General features: G+C 42.5%; 1 protein-coding gene across 1 annotated transcript in view; it reads right to left on the reverse strand.

Moving 5' to 3' along the window:
- Window positions 1-397: 397 nt before the first annotated feature.
- ttc27 (tetratricopeptide repeat domain 27) overlaps window positions 398-21315 on the reverse strand; it is a 103056-nt gene continuing 82138 nt past the window's right edge. Inside the window, exons 17-20 of the mRNA XM_086164040.1 lie at window positions 8879-9076; window positions 8519-8630; window positions 2288-2388; window positions 398-1433 (exon numbers count right to left, since the gene is read on the reverse strand). Coding sequence (XP_086020166.1) covers window positions 1308-1433; window positions 2288-2388; window positions 8519-8630; window positions 8879-9076 — 537 coding nt within the window. The 3' untranslated portion in view covers window positions 398-1307. The remainder of the gene's footprint in view (window positions 1434-2287; window positions 2389-8518; window positions 8631-8878; window positions 9077-21315) is intronic.

The raw sequence follows: 21315 nt of genomic DNA on the forward strand, positions 1-21315 counted from the left end.
ACGGTTTTTGTAAATGACTTCTCGCTGTAGTTTATCCATAGCGTTCAACTTAAAAGCTGCATCACATGAGTTTTTCCACCAAAAACTAGCGTTATTTTCTGTTTTATTGACCTCTTGCACCCTTGTCTCGTTTTTTGCGCCCCCTGATGGCCGTTAGCGAAGAAAAATCCATAGTTGAGCCGCAGGGATCGCCGCGTGGGGGAAAAATAGCGACTTACATTCCGGAAAATACAACGTATCGTGAACAATTGGGGAAAAATCAATTGAACGTGACTCAAAAAAAAAACAACTAAAAATCGAGTCAACAAAGATCAATACCCGGCTTGAAACCTCAAGAAATTACCCAGAGGTTAATATTGTTCTAAAAACTATGGAAATCAAACCAGGACCAAAAATAATGAATCATCCTGGCGAGACACTTTTATTAGGTTTACCTTTCTGACAATCTTCTCTTCTCAACCAGAAATAAAAAAACAGGGGTTTTTGAATGTCAGGATACTCAATATTTGACAAAGTTGCCCATTCCGAGCTCTGCACGCACACAGACATACTAAAAAAAACAAAGAAAAATTCAAAAATAACCTTTTGTAAAATCTCACTGCTGTTGATTTCACCTTCACATGGAGCCAACTTCTCCTAAAAGTCGAGGCTTTTCAAAAGCAGATTTCATTGGTCGTCATGGTGACTCACGGCGCAGATCTTCTCGAAGATCACCGATGCCAGTCGGGTAGATTTTTGAGAAACCAAAATGGATCCACGTCGGTCACTTTCGAAGCAAAACAGACGGTTCGCGGAGACGAAGCAGAAACGGCAGGCGATTCACAACCGGCACGATTAGCATGAGGACCGGGAAGCTTTTCCTGTTGTCAAGGATTCACAGTTCCAACTCCAACTCCACCCCCGATCGATGAATGCAACATGATTTTTGAAGGTTGGGTGAATATTAATGTTTGCAGTCACGCGTGAAGAGCATGAATATTATGGAAATGTGACAAACAGGAGCTCGAAAGTCGAATCCGAACGAATGCTAACGGTTTCCGGATCGGGAAGGGGATGTGTCCGGGTCGCCGAGACGGCGGACGGTTTCCGAAAAAACAAAACCGTGATGATATTTTCAAGGAAATGTAGCATTAGCCGTTAGCACGGGACTGGAAGAGTGTCTTCACTGAATGACGGGGGGACACAAATATTCAAAATGTCCAAACATTTTATGGGTTTTCATCTTACAGTCTCTCGGCTGATTTTTAGAAACATTTTTCGGAGTCCTTTTTTGGTTTCTGTTCATTCGCTTGTAGATTTTTGGGGCGTCACTGTGAGCGGGCGCGCAGCTCGGCGCTCAGCTCCTGCAGCTCGCCGACCAGCCGCTCCAGGGCTTCCACGCCGTCCTGCAGCTCGGCGTGGACGTCACCCGTGGCCACGTCGGTGTGCATTTGCTGGGGAGACGGAAATCCGCCGACAGATGGTTTAGAAGCCGAACCTTTAGCATTTGTTGACAGATCATTAGCATACAACTCTGGAATTCATGTTATTGTGACTACAAACGGCGGCAGCTTTAACCTAGCTATGCTAAAGTTTACTAAAAAGAGGAGATAGAAGAAACAATAACATCATATCCATATATAATGCTCAAAAAAATAAAGGGAACACTTGAACAACACAATGTAACTCCAAGTCAATCCCACTTGTGTGAAATCATAGTGTCCACTCAGGAAGCAACACAGATTCATTTGGACTTGTTTTAAGGACATTACATTAAAAGTTGGATCAGCCTGGAGTTTGTTTTTACACTTTCATTTTGAGTGTGATTCCTAATCCAGACCTCCATGGGTTGATACAATTGATTTCCATTGATCATTTTGGTGTGATTTTGTTGTCAGCACATTCAACTGTGTAAAGAGCAAAGTATTTCAGCAGAATATTTCATTCATTTAGATCTAGGATGTGTTTTTTAAGTGTTCCCTTTATTTTTTGGAGCAGTGTATAAAGATATCAAGAACAAGTAAATAGACACTGTGTACTTAAATATATGAAAATATGACCAATATAACTGTATCGCGCCTCATGCAAAACAGTTTTGCCCCGATTGATCATTTAGATGCAAATAATTAAAAATCGCGCATTCAAGCTAACTAACAGATTTTTAATCCAGAATGATGGACACGAAACCACCAGGTAGGTAATCCACTCAGAGGATTATCTTCATGCGGGATCGCAAATAATAACTCAATGAAAATTTAAAAAGGGAGGAACGGGCCCGACGTCGCCGCTATCGGCCGCGAGGTCCCACCTTGGCTTTGGCGGCCAAAGCCCTGAGGCTGAGGCGGCTGGACGAGAGCAGCTGCAGGGCCTCGCTGGCGTTGCTCTTCTTGCGGCTGCAGCCGACGCTCACTGGGAAACGAGAGTCACAACAATCAACGAAGGGGAGCCGTCGATTTCCGGCTCACCTTCAAACCACCTTGGAAACGTATGGATTACAAGCCGGTCGGCCGGCGCGGGTGTGCGTTGACTTCACTTCGGACTACGACTCCGCCCAACCCCCGATCAATAAATCCACCGTGATTTTTAAAAAGGTGTTTCTGAAGGTTGCGTGAATATTAAGTTTCGCAGTCACGCGTGAAGAGAATTAATATGACGCGGATGTGACAAAGAACGATTGTCCGTCAGTGGGACCAACGCACAGGAACGACGACATGGCGGTGAAGTTTTCAAAGAAATGTCGCGCGAGCTGGACGGTAAGAAACTGGTACGAGTGACCAGAACACTTTACATTGTTTCTGAATTGACCGACGGTGAAGCAAACGTTCGAAATGGCCAAATATTTTACGGCTCAGCTCGGCAATTGTATTTCAGCGTGACTTTTAGAAACAGGATGAAGAGTCTTTTTGTAGAGACGGACAACCGTTCCGTTGGGCAAAAGAACCGAAGAACCCACTGCATTTTGTTGTTTTGCAGAACCAGAGAACCCGAAGGAAACCTGTGCTAACTCCAGAGAGAAAGGCCGACATCTTCTCCCATGACTGGACGAGTCTAGATCATGGAAGGGGTGATCGGGTTGGTTTTCTTAACTTTGGTTTTCTTAAACGGAAGATGTCTTTTGAAAGAATCCCGTTTTTTGGACACGGACACAAAGTTCGTTAGCTTCCCGGCGCTAAATGATCCGTAAATGGAAAGGAAGGGTCGGGGCTCCAGAGGAGATCGATTCGGATGTGATCGGTGCCCTCTGGGGCTCCCGATCCCTTCCGCCGTCAGCGACTGGAAAGGTCAACCGGCAGTGATTTATGAAGCCGCGTCCTGCTTGGATTTCTCTGTCATTTGCTTTCCTTTCTGGCCTCTGCGTGGAGGTGAGGGTGTCAGGAGAACGTGCTCTTCTTCTTCTTCTTCTGCTTCTTCTTCTTTGCAGCTGCCGCCTTCATTGGTCGCCACGGGAAATCACCTTCCTCCGTCGAACACCGTTTTCCGCACCCTCTTCTCTCCAAACCAACTACCTTCATGTCCACCTTTCACTCCATCCAGAAACCTTCTCTCTGGTCTTCCTCTAGTCCTCCTGGTAGAACGTCCACCTCTGTCCACGTCCAAACCGTCTCAGTCTGAGCTTCCCCTGATTGCCCCTCGGGGACAAATAGTTTTTTTCTGATCCTGACTAGAACATGTAACAAGTGCTGTGCCTCTTTTGATTCCCAAAGAGGACATCAATATCTTCTTCTCTGACCACTTTTCCAAGGCCAGATCCTAATTGTACGGTAGTTTTACGCAACGGCTTTTGACGATCAGACCCTTAATTTTTGCAGTGTCCTATCATCACTGCAACGCTTCCCGCAGAAGACGCACTCATCGCGCTCAACACAGGAGTCCAAGTACTTCCCAGGCAAACTGTAGCTGCTTTTGGATGGACATGTACCCTATTCCTGTGTACCGGGGATAATAACCTCGGACCAGAAAAAGGGTCGAAATGTTTTTATTTGAAATGAAAAACCCCAGTGTTAGCAAAATCCGTAAGGCCTCTTCATCGGCCCGTTTCTCGCCGGTCGTGTCCATTTAGTTGCGAGCAAACAAACGAGTGACCGTGCTGCTTTTTTTTTTCCCAAAAACGGCCCATCGCGGTATGCAAGATATATCCGGTAATGGCCGTGGCTTATGAGTTCCACCAATCACAAAGCACCTGGGTATGATGGAACTGTAAAAAGACCACGATTCTAAGAGCTCAAGTCGCTGTTCCCTGCTTCCTGAAAAGGTTCAGGGATCTGCAAAAAGTTCCTACGATCCGAAAGGGGCTTACAAGACTTGGAGTCTTGTCTTGGAAGGGTTTAGTCCACTCTGGCCGGTGGCTTTGGAAAACTGTAATAAAGAGGTGTAGGATGGGAAAGCGTCTCAAGGAGACAAAAAAAAAAAAAAAGCGGATGCAGACCAAGAAAGCAGGTCCCTTTTTTTTTCCGCTAATGTCACTGAAACTGTTTAACTAATTTGGTCATGAAATATGACGTGGACCTTTGTGGAAAAAGATAAGTGTGTCTCTATTTCCAGACATGCTAATGGTCTTTACGGAGGCTGCGCTCGGTGCCAGATGTGCACAAGCGCTTGAAAACTCCATCCTTTTCAAAGCTAATCTCTGTGCGTGTCTTTTCTTTCGAGCTATCTTTGGTATACGAAGACAACCGTGCTTTGAAAGGGAGCATAAATAGTAAATACTCCCCCCGACTTCAGGATATTTAGATTCTGCTTCGTGATGTTCCGGCACACTAGACGGTTGACTAGCATAAATCTTGCAAAGACAGGCGTTCCTTGGATTCTTTGGGGTTACTCAGATTGACCTTTCTGGAGAAAATGTGATCCACGTAGTCAATGAGCGCATGTTGAGGATGTGCTTCTGGCTTCCGCCGCCTCCTGCTTATGTAACCAGGCTTTCACTTCAAGTTAAAGGGCCTTTCACAATTACAAGCATGGCTTTTGAGGACATCGACTAGACTTTTAACTAAGGACGTCACGTTTAAGGATTCACAAGAACGCCGCCGTGGACGCATACAGTTCCCTCAGTACTCGAGAGCACTCGGCGCACACATTATGAGAAGGAGAAGGTGAAGGTCCAGCACATTAGCAACAAACGGCATTGCTATTCACTCCATGTTAGCTCTCTAATGTTTAATTCAGGGGCGGTTTTGTTACTGGAGACCGGCTGCACCCAGCTGGCGTGGCTGATTCTTTATTAATATGGGCTTCCTCGGCTCCGTCTCAAAATAGCTTCGTCGATCTCGACACGTATGAAATCCCGGTTGGGAACTTTCTACCTGATCAATGATGCTTGATTAAACGCATCTTTGTCAAGACACAGTGGACCGTGACCTCCTGTGTCCACAACCTTTATGTGCGTGAGCGGTTTTAAAGCAGCAACGGGTCGCGTTTTATCACCCGAGCTGAAATTAAAGATAGACGCAAGGTCGAGCTGAGGCTCCAATCGCCGATCACCTCTTCAAAACCACTTCGAAAAAAACCCTTGGGCAGAAACAGCTGGTGTGTCTGTTTGTGTGCATATATTAGCAAGATTGAATTGTTCTCATTTGAGCTCATTCAATTGTTCTGCTTTTAGATAATAAATAAAAGCCATAAAAATTGGCTTTTCATAACAAACACGAGGAGAACATCCCGGACTCTATTGTTATCCCCATCTGGATCGGATGACCCCCGAATCATACAATTCGTTAGATACTCTGAGTCTGTCTGAATCGGATGCTGCCAAACTACCCGGCCAAAACCAATGGAAGAATCGTAAAAATCAATAAGCTCTGGGTTTGTTTTTTTTTTTTTGACTCCATTGGCTGCTGGACGCCCTGGGCTCCCCGTGACACTTGCAGGGCTACAACTCCACCCAGAAATACCAGAAAATCAGCACGAAAAAAAACCCCAATATGCACCGCGGACGAGGAGAGCGCGCCAAGCGAGCCGTCCGTCATCTGTTTGCGATCAACAGATCCCGTTTTGACACTGTTATCACATTCTGGAACGCCGGCGGGAGTCGGTGTCGTGCAGGGGCTCCGATGGAACAACCGAAGTCCGAGCAACTGGAGCGGCATTTAGAAACTTTCTGGAGCAAAACAAGAAAAAAGGTAAACTCCGTAAAAGCCTTCGAGTCCTTTGAAAAAGGCCAACGGGAGGGAGTTGGGGGTCGGTGCCTTCCTGAGGACGCTTCGGCATGCAGGCAGGAGGAGTCCGGAATTGTACCAACAAGCTTCCGATTTGGGGGAACCACTGGAGGATCTACCAACGGAGCTACAGTCGCCCCAAGTACTGAAGACGCTCTTACAATTATGTCCTTCCAATGGGGACAAACTGTGAGCATCAGGCTGCCGTCCACCAGTCTTGCTCAACAACCCTTGGACACACCAACTGTAAACTGCTACTTATGTCCACATACTTTGAACGCCGCGGCTTAAATAATGATTTATGCATTTTTGGGGGGGCTAACGAGCTTCACGCCTCCAAATCATTTAGCATCGTCACATCCGACCAATGAAATTCTGAGAAATCCCGACACCGAAGAAAACGACGATAGTGGTTTTAGCGTGCGGGAGGAAGACCAAGATAGCGGTTAGCTAGCGAAGCAGGGATAGAAAATGAATGGAAAAAAAGCATTTGTTGTTACAGAACTAAATATGCTCAAAACGGCAACCAATCTGGGCCCGTTTGTCCAATGAAATTTAAAATGAATTAACAAGGCATATTTTTTTTTTGTGCCTTAATGCGACGTATAAACAAAATGGGTCACTTTTTTTTTTTTTTTAAATCAAATCGGAGAAAACAAAAATGATATTTCTGCACGCAACAAAATATTTTGAACTCTGGGAAAAAAAACAAAAACACTGGGTTGAAGGTTAGTTTTAAGCAAAATATTCAACTTCTAATGGAATTTCAATGGAAAAAAAAAGCCGAACTTAAATCATCTAATGCCAGTGAACCAAAAATGGCGCCTTCTCTGCGTGCAGTCGTTACAAGATCGCCATCATCTTCAACTTTTGAATTACATTTTCAAAATGAACAGACTAAAATTAAATACACCAATTAAATATTCGTCGATTATTTTCGAACGCCGCATCAGAAGGATCAAAACGCCGCGGGTTGTTGAGCCGCATTTTGTAATAACAGTGCATTTTGTGATAAACGTCCAAAATGTAATAACTTTCTCATTTCATTTTGTAATAAAGCCGCATTTTTTAATAAACTGGCGCATTTTGTAATAAACTGACGCATTTTGTAATAAATTTTGCCGCATTATGTAATAAGTTATTACATTTTGAGAAGATTATTACAAAATGCACTTGCAACTTTTTTAGTCTACGAGAAATGTAATAACATGGTGCATTATGTAATCACAATTCTAAAGCATAGTTTATTTATTTTTTTAATTGTATTTTATTTTACTTTAAAGTATTTGTAAAAGCTAGGCCTATTATTAGCATCACTGTATTAGCCTAGTAGCAGTACTTAGCAATTACTATCAGTACACTATTCAAAGGTTGCATTGACAGAGAATATTCTATAAATTCCATGTTATTACATTTCCTAGAGAATAAAAAAGTTGCAAGTGCATTTTGTAATAATCCTCTCAAAATGTAATAACTATGACGGCAAAATTTATTACAAAATGCGTTGGGGCAGTTTATTACAAAATGAAATGAAAAAGTTATTACATTTTGGACGTTTATTACAAAATGCGTCTGAACAGAGTTGCCGACCCCTGAGAGAGAATTTAGCAGAAAAATCCAGAAAAATTCAGCGGCACAACGCCTGAAATTAGCATTTTCGAAATAATCAACGGGGACTGTGTCGTCTTTGTCCAAAAAGACGACGTTAGAAAATATCATTGTAAAGGTCTGTTGAGCCGCATTTTGCAATAACGGTGCATTTTGTAATAAACGCCCAAAATGTTATGACTTTTTCATTTCATTTTGTAATAAACTGCCGCATTTTGTAATAAACTGCCCCAACGCATTTTGTAATAAATTTTGCCGCATTATGTAATAAATTATTACATTTTGAAAAGATTATTACAAAATGCACTTGCAACTTTTTTATTCTCTAGGAAATGTAATAACATGGAATTTATAGAACCTTTGAATAGTGTACTGATAGTAATTGCTAAGTACTGCTACTAGGCTAATACAGTGATGCTAATAATAGGCCTAGCTTTTACAAATACTTTAAAGTAAAATAAAATACAATTAACAAACTTATGCTTTCGAATTGTTATTACATAATGCACCATGTTATTACATTTCCTAGAAAATAAAAAAATTGCAAGTGCATTTTGTAATAATCTTCTCAATATGTAATAACTTGTTACATAATGCGGCAACATTTATTACAAAATGCGTCGGGGCAGTTTATTACAAAATGCGGCTTTATTACGCAATGAAATGAAAAAGTGATTACATTTTGGACGTTTATTACAAAATGCACCGTTATTACAAAATGCGTCTCAACAAGGTCCGACAATTCTCCGAGCGCTTCGGAGCGGCGGCGCTCTGACCTTCAGCCATGTGAAGAGCTCTGCTGATCACCTCCCTGAAGAGGCCCGGTTCCTTCTCCCAGCCTCCGGCCTGGACCTCGCAGCGGTGCGCCTTGGACAGGAACTGCAGGGCCTGAAAACACCGGCGGCCCGTCGGACGGAGGTCGGGAGTCACTTAATCGTCGGGAAAGCGATAGGGGTTCAAATCTGCTTTCATTTAAAGGGATTAAGAGGATTAACAGCCGACGCCTGCCAATGTTTCGAGTCAATTTACCGGGAGTCGACACCGGTGATCAGTCTATTCAAGAAGGAGGGGGAAGCGAGCCAGAAGAACATCCGTCCACGTAGGAGTGGACGCTAAGAGTGGGTTTGGAGACGCACCTTGTCGTTGTCCTCTGCGCTGTCGGCGCGCCCCGAGCCGTAAAGCAGGGCGTACTGGCGCCAGATTTCGGCGTCGGCGCTGTGGCGTGAGCTGACCCGACCCAGGAGCTCCTTCAGCTTGGAGCGCAGAGCCTCCGCCTGCTGACCCCGGGCGTCGGACAGGTTCTCGGTGACGGCTCGGACCAGGATCTGGATGATCTGGGAAAGCGAAAGGCGCGGATTTTTAGTTAAATGGTGACAACTGGACTGTCGACGGAGGTCATGCGAGCATCAACTCGACTTAAAATCCACGACGAACAGACTCGATTCGATAGAAATACAGGGAAAAATAAGGATTCATTTGTTGGGTTTTTCAAGTGTGGGCCGATGCCGGTACCTTCACCAGTGTCTACGGAGGTTCTCAGTCATCAGGTCATGGTTAAACTCGAATTTAGGTCCTGTTGCCGCGAAACGATGGACAAGAATGACTTTTCCCGATGCATTTCTGATGCCGCAGGAAAAATCCCCGACGTGTAACAAGAGAAAGTCTTACGGCCGGTCTCATGTTGAACGAGGCAGAGAAAATAAAGGCTTTGGCAAAGGAATGCGGATCTGTCACTCGACAGCTTCCAATGTTACCTGGAGCGGCAGGGAAAATAAGACGTTTGATTGATTGTATTGAAAAGCGAAACCTCGGCCTGATCGTGTGGCGAGGGCTTTGGAGTGAAGCGGCAACCGGCACGTTGGCGGATTCCATGTTTTAATTGCATTCGCCGCAATGTTTTTTTTTCTTCAAAGAAGCCCGGCCGGAGGGGTCAAGTGTCTTGGGTCGCCTCGCTGAGATGAATACGGCTCTCCTGGAATCTCTTGCCTTTCTTTTTCTTCTTTTCTCTGGTTTGTGCAGTGGATTTCCAGACACAACCATATGTAAATAAATGAATTACAAAAAATCCCACATTTATACCAATTTGGGTTTGTAGCCTGTCTACCGAATGCCGGAAAGGATCGGATAAAGTTGCCGTTTGGACTCGGCAAATCTACCCACGTGATCGGGGCTTTAAGGCAAAATCAATTAGATCAATAAAACAAAAAATCATGGCTTGTGGTGAAATTTAAGGAACAAGGTATGTTTTGTTTCCTACATCACAATAAATGGGTAATTTAGCAAAAAAGGTTTGGGGAATGTCTTTTCAAGCTCGTTCATGGGATTCAATCCGAAACCCTGGCGAGTCCAGCACTTCCATTCTATCAATAACATCTTCTCTTCATCCTACGTACCGCAAGAAGCAACGACAAACCCTTCTCTTTGGCATAAACTGGACTGGTCACACAACACCGATGCAATCTACAAGAAGGGTCAGAGCAGCATGTTCTTCCTGAGGAGGTCATTTGGCATCTGTAGCTCCTCAACACCTTCTACCAGTCTATGGTGGTCTACATAGTAGTCTACATAGTAGTTTACCATAGTAGTCTACATAGTAGTCTACATGGTAGTCTACCATAGCAGTTTACATAGTAGTGTACATAGTAGTCTACCATAGTAGTCTACATAGTAGTCTACCATAGTAGTCTACATAGTAGTCTACCATAGTAGTCTACCATAGTAATCTACATAGTAGTCTACATGGTAGTCTACATGGTAGTCTACCATAGTAGTCTACATAGTAGTCTACATAGTAGTCTACCATAGTAGTCTACATAGTAGTCTACATAGTAGTCTACCATAGTAATCTACATGGTAGTCTACATGGTAGTCTACCATAGTAGTCTACATAGTAGTCTACATAGTAGTCTACCATAGTAGTCTACATAGTAGTCTTCCATAGTAGTCTATATAGTAGTCTACCATAGTAGTATACATAGTAGTCTACCAGTCTAGTCTATCTTCTTGGGTACGGTGTGCTGGTGGGGTGGCACCGGGACCGCTGAGGTCGACATGCTCAACAAGATGGTGAGGAAAGCCCGCTCACTATGGTGGTGGGACTGAACCCAGTCCATCTCCAATGGCTGGCAATGTGGAGGGTGAAAGACAAACCGGGAGCAACCCTGGACAATCCTTCTAAGCCGTGGCCGACGGGCAACTCCTTCATCCCACCTCGGTACCGAACCCGCCGTTTCGGACATTGCTTTGTGCCCACGGCCGTCAGGCTGTAGAACACACAACTCTGACCGTCCGGAGATGCAACCGGGCTTCCACAACCTCAACCATTCACACGTCATGCTCTAACTCTGCTGACTATCTTGTCCTTGTTGGTCCCAGCATGCACAATGCAAAGCAATTTGGTAGCATCAATGTGCACAATATATATAGTATTATTTATTTTTTTCGCTTTCTTTTTTTAAAACTTTACTCTTGATGTTCACATTTTTACAACTTTGATGCTGCTACCCCCAAAAACGTTTTTCTGTCTGTCCGTCTGTCCTGCCTTTTTTTGTTTATTTTATTCTTGTCAGTCACTATTTATATTGTCGTTTAGTTCTGGTTGTGTATTTTTCACCCTTACTGTTCCTTTAAGTTGACCATTATTATCCCCGATGTTGCTGCTGTTGTTCTCCGAGCTATTTATTCGTGGGTGTCTTGCTATCTTCTGTCTTCTAATATATTTATATTCATATTTATTTAATTTTTTCTAATTTTTTGACATTATAACTGCTACACTGCTGTGACAAAGGAAAATCTCCTTTGGGGATCAATAAAGTTCACCTTATCTTCTATCCGTCTGAAACGACCTCACTTTAAACAACTACGATCACAATGAGACCCGATTAAATACCTCGATCCTTAATTTGGAAATTCAGCTCCGATCACAAACATCTAGAAAGCTCCTACGTAAAAAGCAAATCCTCATTTGACGTTCCCCGACGGCGGCCAGCATTGCACCCTGAAGCATCTGGAGGATCATTTGGTCTGCTGCCGCCGTAAACAACCCCGCTGACCTTGCTGATTCGGTCTGGCGATGGTGACCTTCGCCCGATTTTTTAAGCAACGCCTGCCCGCGGAGGTCGAAGGAGGTCTTTGACTTTTAAAGAGGAGATCTTTGTGTGTTTTGGAAGAAACGCCAAGAACTTCCATCAAATCCCAGCTCGCGTGGCGGTAAAAAGACAAGACGGGCGGAGCTTTAATGTCTCGGGGAGTAAAGCAGCATCTGTAGGATGTGATTGCGGACTCCCAAATATGTCATAATAAAGATTGAAAGCTTCTTTCCAAAAATAAACAAAAAAAAAGGAGTATCAGTGTTGCTGCGAAGCATCTGGATTTTTTTTTTTTGGGACGCCTTTCGGCCCAAAACTTTAAAAGCGTCGATCAGGATTGAGGCCCGAGCGCCTCCAGATGTGAAACGCTCTTATAAAACGGAACAGGAGTGCATCTTTTACTGGAGCGCCCGAATCAAAGTCCAGGTTTTACGGTTTACAGCCCGTCTGTTTAAAATACGTCCTCTCGGAGCCGAGATAGCCGGCGTTAAATTGTCGGTTCCCTCCCGTGTTATGGCTGGATGAGATGAGTAAACACAGCAGCCGGGGGAGGGTCCTCCTGCGGGCGACTCAATTCTGTATCTTTGAGTTTATGCTTTAAAAGGAATCCGATAAAGGTTTCAATCATCGGGTTTTGTCGCAGGGAGGGTTATCGCTCCCCCCCGAGGCACCGCTGAGGCGATTCAAAACCTGCAAATGTCGTTTCGTGCTATTGATTTATCTGTTGTTGTTTTTTTTTTGGTAATAATAGCGTACATTTTTATTTGAGAAACACGTGTTGGTGGTGACGTCCGATCGGCGCTGCAACAACGCAAGGCATCAAAATGCCGAGCGCAAACCTCCATCTTTGAATCTGGGCTTTTATTTTTCCCCGAAACAGAGTCCTTCATTTTCAGAGGTAATTGAACATTTGGTGGCAAAGATGTTTCGTTGCAAATAAAACAATTAAGAAGAAAAAAAAATCTGCAAAAAAAAAAAAATGAAATAATAATAAATAAAAAAAATGAATAAAAATTTAAAAAATAAAAAAGGTGGATCAAGTTTTGATATTCTCTTAAATATGAGGAATGAACCGGCTCATAAAAAAAAAGAAAAAAAAAAACTCGGCCCAAAAAATAAAAATAAATAATAAATAAAGAATTTAAAAAAAAATTAAAAACAAAAAAGGTAGACCGAGTTTTGATATTCTCTTAAATATGTGGAATGAACTGGCTCATAAAAAAAAAGAAAAAAAAAAAAAAAAAAACTCGGCCAAAAAAATAAAAATAAATAATGAATGAAAAATTTTTAAAGATTTCAAAAATAAAAAAGGTTCACCAAGTTTTGATATTTTCTTAAATATGTGGAATGAGCTGGCTCATAAAAAAAAAAAAAAATGCAAAAAAAAAAAAAAAAAAACTCGGCCAAAAAAATAAAGATAAATAATAAATAAAAAAATTCAAAAAATAAATAAAAAATAAAAAAGGTAGACCAAGTTTTGATATTCTCTTAAATATGTGGAATGAACTGGCTCATTAAAAAAAAAAAAATAATAATAATGCAAAAAAAAAAAAAAACACCTGAATACAATTGAATGCAATTCGAGCGGATGATGAAGAATTCCTTCCTCGTCACAACATCGAGCCGAGCCAAGGAGCTCCGGAGGAGGCAGAGGTATCATTGCTGAAGTCTCTGATCAAAAGACGCCTTGAGGAATGTAAATCCAGAGTTTACGGCGAGTTCAAACCGGAGGTGACATTCAGGAACGGGGAAAGATTAGACTCCTAACGGAAAAATACCGGGAGGCTCCTCCGTTTCTTTGCGCCGATGAAATCGAGATGAACCTGTCCTGAGAAGATGGGAAGCCGGGGAAGAAAAAGAAGGTAGAAGAAAAGAAGGGGGGTCTTATTACCGTCGGAGGGTGCGGGGCGACCTTGGGCCGCGAGATCAAGTTTCACTCCCGGATAGCGTTGTTAAAAACACGTCGGTCTTACCGGAACCCCGATGGCGTTTTTAAACTAGCGGCAATTACTAACCGCTGAACGGCAAGTTAACCGATCCGACCCGTGTCATCTAGTCTCGGACCAAAAAGCATGAAATGTTACGACTTCTCTTCTTTGACGTACAGAAGGGAAGGCCGCGGACGAACCGCCACGTCAAAAAATCGGCTTCGTTCACGATGTTCTTTAAAGGTCGAGGTCAAATTTACGGGAATGATTGGCGACAAAGAAATGAAATCGTATTCTACGATGCCGGTACGTCTTATCTTGCTGCAAATCTTTGGTCTAAACTGAGCTTCGAGCCTCCAGCGGACCAGGATGGATCTAATCAAGTTTGACGTTTGCTAACTGCTAACGGACAATATCCGGACAGAGAGCGTCCTTCTCGGCTTCGGCTCCAGAAACTCCCTCCTATGACCTTTTTATTTTAGCATTGGTTTTAGGGAGGAAGACGACACGGACACAACGGAGTGCCAAGTTGCGAGGATAATGACCAAAAACTATCAGATGGGTTGACGTGTTTCTATTTTCTCCATGTGAGGAACCCTGCCGTTAGCTAGCTAGCTCTGAAAATGTTACGTCCCCTTGCAGCCCTGGAAACTCCTCCGCAGGGAAGCCGGCAGAAGAGCTCGGATGGTTCATTTCTGTCGCAAGAAAACATCTGAGCGGCGTCCGTAATCGTTTTTAAAGATGTCGCTCCACGGGAAGTCTCTGGAAACGAGCATGGCCTATGAGTTCGACCGATCACCTAGCGTCATAGGAGTTCCTATGGAACTGGAGTAAACTGAGGTCCACCAAGAAACTAGCTCGGTCCTGAAAGGGCTTTAGGAAGTGCAAAAAGTTCCTTCGGTGCAAAACGGGCTGAAGATGCGGTCGTCCATGCTGCCTCAGGGAAGAAACAGAAAAGGCCAACCAAGTCCTTTAAATTGGTGACTTTATGTTTCTGAACCAAGGAGAAGCTACCCGGAAGAAGCCGTGGTAGCTGAAGGAAGCTGTAGGACCTTAACACTGTTCCGGGGTGAAGCAGAGCCTTCTAGCACTGCATTTCTGTTGGTCGGTTCTTAAAAACCGTCTGGAGATGTCGGACATCGTGAGATGGACGCGGGAAGTATCCGACCCGGTTGGACTTCCACGTGAATCCTCACTTCAACGTCACACGATCGCCATCTCCCGCGGTTTTGGAGACCAAAAGACACAGCGGCGTCCCGCGATCTTTTGTCCGAAGCCGACCGAAATGAAACGGCGCGGCTTCACACGAGGGTTGATTATTGCTGTTCGTCCGGCGCTGGGATAATAATTAATACAGCTTTGATGTTTCCCCGCGGCGTCGCTCTCCGTAATGAAAAAAAAAGCTCTCCGAAAAGCGAAGCAGCTGAATGAACAAATCCCGTATCAGCCGGGGGGGAAAGTTAATAAGCCTTCTGTTGTGAACATGACTGGCAGATTTCAATGGAGCTCATTTTAACGTATCTTTCAAGATCGGATCTGTGGGAAAGAACAAACGCTCTCGTTTCCTCGCGGGATTTGGCGAATGGTTTTCGTGAGAGGATGCGTGTCATCGTAAGGATCCCGTGTCTCCGGTTTAACCCCGAGAGGCATCAAAGCTTTGAAATATATCGCTCATCCCATTAAAGAGGGGGATCGTCGCTGGTTCCTCGCCGTTTTCCAGCCAAGTCTCAAAACAACCGAGGCCAAAGAGAAGCAGGATCGGAGCTTCTGACCGGAGTCAAAGGTGTCGGTAAAAATAAAGCGTAAAAGTGGAACATTTGTAAGGACGGCGCGGGATGGGATAAAAACTGTAAGACGTCTAACTCAAGGGCCTTTTGAGACGCATTTTGTAATAAACGTCCAAAATGTAATAACTTTTTCATTTCATTTTGTAATAAACTGCCGCATTTTGTAATAAAATTTGCCGCGTTATGTAATAAGTTATTACATCATGAGAAGATTATTACAAAATACACTTACAACTTTTTTTTTTCTCTAGGAAATGTAATAACATGGAATTTATAGAATATTCTTTGTTAATGCGACCTTTGAATAGTGTACTGATAGTAATGGCTAAGTACTGCTACTAGGCTAATACAGTGATGCTAATAATAGGCCTAGCTTTTACAAATACTTTAAAGTAAAATAAAATACAATGCACAAACAAATAAACTATGCTTTAGAATTGTTATGACATAATAATAACATGGAATTTATAGAATATTCTCTGTTAATGCAACCTTTGAATAGTTTACTGATAGTAATTGCTAAGTACTGCTACTAGGCTAATACAGTGATGCTAATAATAGGCCTAGCTTTTACAAATACTTTAAAGTAAAATAAAGTACGATGCACAAACAAATAAACTATGCTTTAGAATTGCTATTACATAATGCACCATGTTATTACATTTCCTAGAGAATAAAAAAGTTGCAAGTGTATTTTTTAATAATCCTCTCAATATGTAATAACATAACATAATTCGGAAATTTATTACAACATGCATTGGGGCAGTTTATTACAAAATGCGGCTTTATTACAAAATGAAATGAAAAACTTATAACACTTTGGACGTTTATTACAAAATGCACTGTTATTACAAAATGCGGCTCAACAGGGCCACATGTAATGCTAACAGTGTAAACAGAACGAAATGTAATGTAAAATAAATGTAACTACTCCTTAATGTTAAATAATTCTGGATTTACAAATCCAAAATGCTACATATCCATTAGCGTAGATGTTAAAAAAAAAGATGTTTACTAGTTGCTGTGTTCCAAAGCTAGCTTTCACCACTGCGGTGTTTTGGTGAACACATTCTGCTGCCGTCGTCGATAAGCTTTTAATTCTTGGACAATTTGTTGTTTTTCCGAAAGGCTAACTTTAGCATACTTAGCTCCGTGTTTGTTGTCAAAATGCCGACGTAGATTGTACTATTTGACGACCGACGCTGCCTCATAACACAAAAGACAAACCGCTTTTTCTCCTTGAAGCACAAACATGTTTTCATCTTTCTTGAAACAGCAACTTTTCTCTTTCTGGACATTTAGGGATCATTTTTATTTCTCAATTGATGTGGATTCACTGCGATCTAATGGCGGGACGCCGTCACTTTGAGGGTAACATGATCGGCGTGAATTGTGGGAAATACAGTTTATGATGAATGCGTGCGTTTGACTTGTTGATTTTAAGACAATTGGACCTTTTAAGACGTTCTCGCGGGCCACAGAAGATGACTTGGCGGGCCACGTTTGGCCCGCGAGCCTTGAGTTTGACACGTGCGTTGTCACAAAATGTAAAAAAAAGGATATAAAAACCAAAACACCGACCTTGACATTTTTTTTTACAGAAAAAGGAGGGGAGTCACATGGAAACCCCTGCTCTTTATTCGAAGGCGGACGCAGTTTTTGACGTCTTCATTGTGAAAAATCAATCCGAATCAGAAATACTTCATTGATCCCGGAGGAAATTGGACAATCACAGATGCTCCATCCAGAAAGAAATAAAAATAAATGAAACAACAAGAGATGAAGAGTAATAAATAGATAAAGATAATAAAGCCAGAGAGTAACATAAATAAGTAACCAGAGCAAAACGCAGCCAGATGGATGGTGAGATGAGATATCGAGATGTTATTACCAGAGTTTAACAGTCGATCAATATGTTTTTATGACGGTCGGGCAGATTTGCCGTATTTCCCCCCCGAATGTAAACGTTTTGGATACGCATTAACATGAATCCATGATTCGGGTGGATAAATAACGTTTATTAATATTATATAAATATTATATAAAGTAAACTGCGTTATAGCGAGGGATCACTGTATACAGGAAAATACAGATTTAAAAGAAACAATGAAAATAAAAAGAATAAAAGTGACAAAGTGGTGAAAAAAAATGGCAAAAATTTATATAATTTAGATAAATATAATTTATCTAAATTATATTGCGGTCTCGCTACTTCCTGGATTTGCATGGTGCATCGTGTTCTGCATTCTGATTGGCTAAAAAGTCACTCCGCTTCTTCTCTACCTGTGCGTCAATAACGTTGCAGTTTAATATGTACACGTACGTAAAACAGCTTGACAAATTTACATGACGTACGTGCAAATTCTCTCGCAATTTTGAGTTTCTCTAAAACCCATAATGTTGACAAAACGCTCTGGAGCGACAAAAGCACCTTGCAGGGCCCAAAAGGCAGCGGAAGATGCTATCTATGGCAGATAGAGTTAAACTTCTGGACATGCTAAGGGATGCTAACATGCTAAAAGCTATGCGGCTGTAGGTCGGCATTACGGAATGAATGAATCTTCCGTTCGTTCCATAAAGAAGGAAGAAAAAAACATAAGGACGACAGCAGCGATAAGTTTTAATAAGGATGCAAAAAGGGTTGCAACTGTCCGCAATTTTTTTCATAATCATTTTTAATTTTCTCCCGTTTAATCCAATTACTCGGGTCGGGGCGGGCGGAGCTAATCTCCGCCATTTGAAGCCTTCTGTTCACATTGATGATTAAAATTATTATTTGACAGTACAAAAGTTATTTGTTGAAAAACACGTTTCTAAAGTGCAGTACTTTTATTTGTGAAACAAATGATTGAGCCTGTAAAATGGTTTGTTCTTTCTTTTCAATGTATAATAGAGTATTTAATTGTATAATAATTGTAAAAAAAAAAATAAAGGTTTCTACTTCACGGATTTTGCCGATCACGGGTTCTTTTTGGAACGTAAACCCACGAAAAACAAGGGTTTACTGTATGTCTTTAAGGTGTCCTTGAGTAGCGCCTTAAATAAAATGTAGTATTAGTATAGCACAGCTATTGACATAGCATAGACTTAGCACAGACTTAGCAGTATTGACTTAGCGCTGAGAGGCAGGGCTTTGACGGATGCTTCTAGAAAACTCTGCAGTCAGGTATTCTGCACAGACGTGGACTGGAATTGTCAACGCAACGCAGAACCCTGTATGTCCGCATTAAAATGCAACGGAACTGCGAGGGTTGGACAAAAACGCGGGGAAATAAGACGAGCCAAATTCAATTTCCCAGGCGCAAGGCCGGCCGCTGACCTTCTAACTCGGCCGCTTTTACATACGGCGAGCTTATTGAGAGGCGCCACGGTGACACGGCCGGAATAAACAAACGCCCGGGGCGGGAAAACTTATGTGGAAAAACAAAAGCGGGGCGACGACGAGGAGAAGATCGACTTCAAAGTGTTTGAAATAAGAATCCAAAGATTCGTGTTGAGACGCATTTTGTAATAACGGTGCATTTTGTCATAAACCTCCAAAATGTAATAACTTTTTCATTTCATTTTGTAATAAAGCCGCATTTTGTAATAAACTGCCCCAACGCATTTTGTAATAAATTTTGCCGCATTATGTAATAAGTTATTACATTTTGAGATGATTATTACAAAATGCACTTGCAACTTTTTTTATTCTCTAGGAAATGTAATAACATGGAATTTATAGAATATTCTGTTAATGCAATAGGCCTTTTACAAATACTTTAAAGTAAAATAAAATACAATGAACAAACAAACAAACTATGCTTTAGAATTGTTATTACATAATAATAACATGGAATTTATAGAATATTCTCTGTTAATGCAACCTTTGAATAGTGTACTGATAGTAATTGCTAAATACTGCTACTAGGCTAATCCAGTGATGCTAATAATGGGCCTAGCTTTTACAAATATTTTAAAGTAAAATAAAATACAATGAACAAACAAATAAACTATGCTTTAGAATTGCTATTACATAATGCACCATGTTATTACATTTCCTAGAGAATAAAAAAGTTGCAAGTGCATTTTGTATTTTGTAATGCGGCAAAATTTATTACAAAATGCATTTGGGCAGTTTATTACAAAATGCGGCAGTTTATAACAAAATGAAATGAAAAAGTTATTACATTTTTGGAGGTTTATGCTCTGTTATTCCAAAATGCGGCTCAACATGCGTCTCGGGGTTGAATTCTCAAAACAAAGACACATTTTGGGAGTCTGATACTTGCAATTAGCACGTTTGAAATAGCAGCGCGCAGAATATGTAGCGCTCTGAGGCTACACAGCGGCCCACCGGTGCGCTAACAACAATTCCAAGACATCAGCGAATGCCTCTGCAGAGGACGACCCGCATGTAATTAGCTGCAAACCCCCGGCGCACGCCATTCTCCCGCCGTCCAAACATCTCATCAGCTAAATGAGCGCCTGTTTGGAAATCATTCCACGTAGGTCAGTGGATAAACGGCCAAAAATTTGCGTCGACCGGCTGGCGCGATGGCGCGATTCCACGATTCGTTTCCCGTTGGTTCAAATCTTGGGATTCATTTGTCTCAATCTCACACGGCTGAGCGTGACCTCATCACATGACTGATACTTGAATCGTGGATTTTATCATTTTCATAAAAAGCAGACACTGCGAAGATCTACATAGAATACTGTGAAATTTCCGATTATAGAGTTTGATGAGGCTCTTTCATTTGATATTTGGTGCACAAAGAAAGAACCTTGTACCGCCACTCCATTCTTCTCTCAACTTGCTGTCACCGGTGTAAAGCAACTAGAGCGCATTTTGACAATTCATGATTTGAGTTAATTGCTTTCCCCGAGGAGACGCCGCCCCTCGAAATGTGAGGAAATAAACTACACGTGGAAAAAACAAGATATTTCACGCAAGCTGTTGGTTTCAGACTGGACTACTGGCCTCGCCCACTGGGTACCGTCACGTTGTCGGATCACTTTGGGCACTTCCTAGAACCTTCGTCCCCATTCTTTCGCGCATGTGGATCAGGTACCTCGATTCCAATGTAGCTCCCGCTCCGATGCAAGGTCTTCTTGCGGTTCCACAGCAAGTCACGTGACGTTGGTGCTTGGTAGAACTCATGTGCCATACCCGTTTCTAGATGTTTCTTGGGCAGTGCAGAGCGCATTTGTCCAAATTCAGGGGTCCAAACAGGGGTTCCCAGCACGACATCAACTTTTAGGCTAAAATAAGTAGGGCGATAGCTAACGATAGGGTTTTCCTCAACGCCGAACAGTGGACAGAACCAGCAAGAACCGGTCCGACCAAGAGGTCCGAGCATTTCCAGGGCTCGCGGAGGAACGTCATCACTTTGTCCAAAACAAGTTTGGAGGTTTCAAACTGGAAAGCAGTGCAGGGGGAAGATAAAAAATACTTGAACCCATGTGAGAGTCGATGGATTCCAACATGTTTTCCACGGTGCAGAACACGAATGCTCTACATGTAGTCCCTGTCAGCTTCCTCTTCCTTGTCCTGCTTTTTGAGTGAGGCACTGAAGAGGTACACTACCGTCCCTCACTATCTGTCAGAATGCAAAACGAAAAAAAGTACCCTAGAAGAAGGGGAGTTCCTCCAATGGCATTCCAGCTGGACAGCTCTTGGAACTTCTTGGAGCGTAGCCCTCGGGTACCGGCTTACGTTTCTGCTCAAAGCTAACTAGGAGGCGAAGTCCACCTCCGAAATTGTTTTTTTGGAGCTGCCCAAACCCTG

Source organism: Fistularia commersonii, chromosome 2, assembly GCF_037954325.1.
Source record: "Fistularia commersonii isolate RoL2024-O1a breed Wild chromosome 2, RoL_Fcom_v1.0, whole genome shotgun sequence".
NCBI lineage: Eukaryota > Metazoa > Chordata > Actinopteri > Syngnathiformes > Fistulariidae > Fistularia > Fistularia commersonii.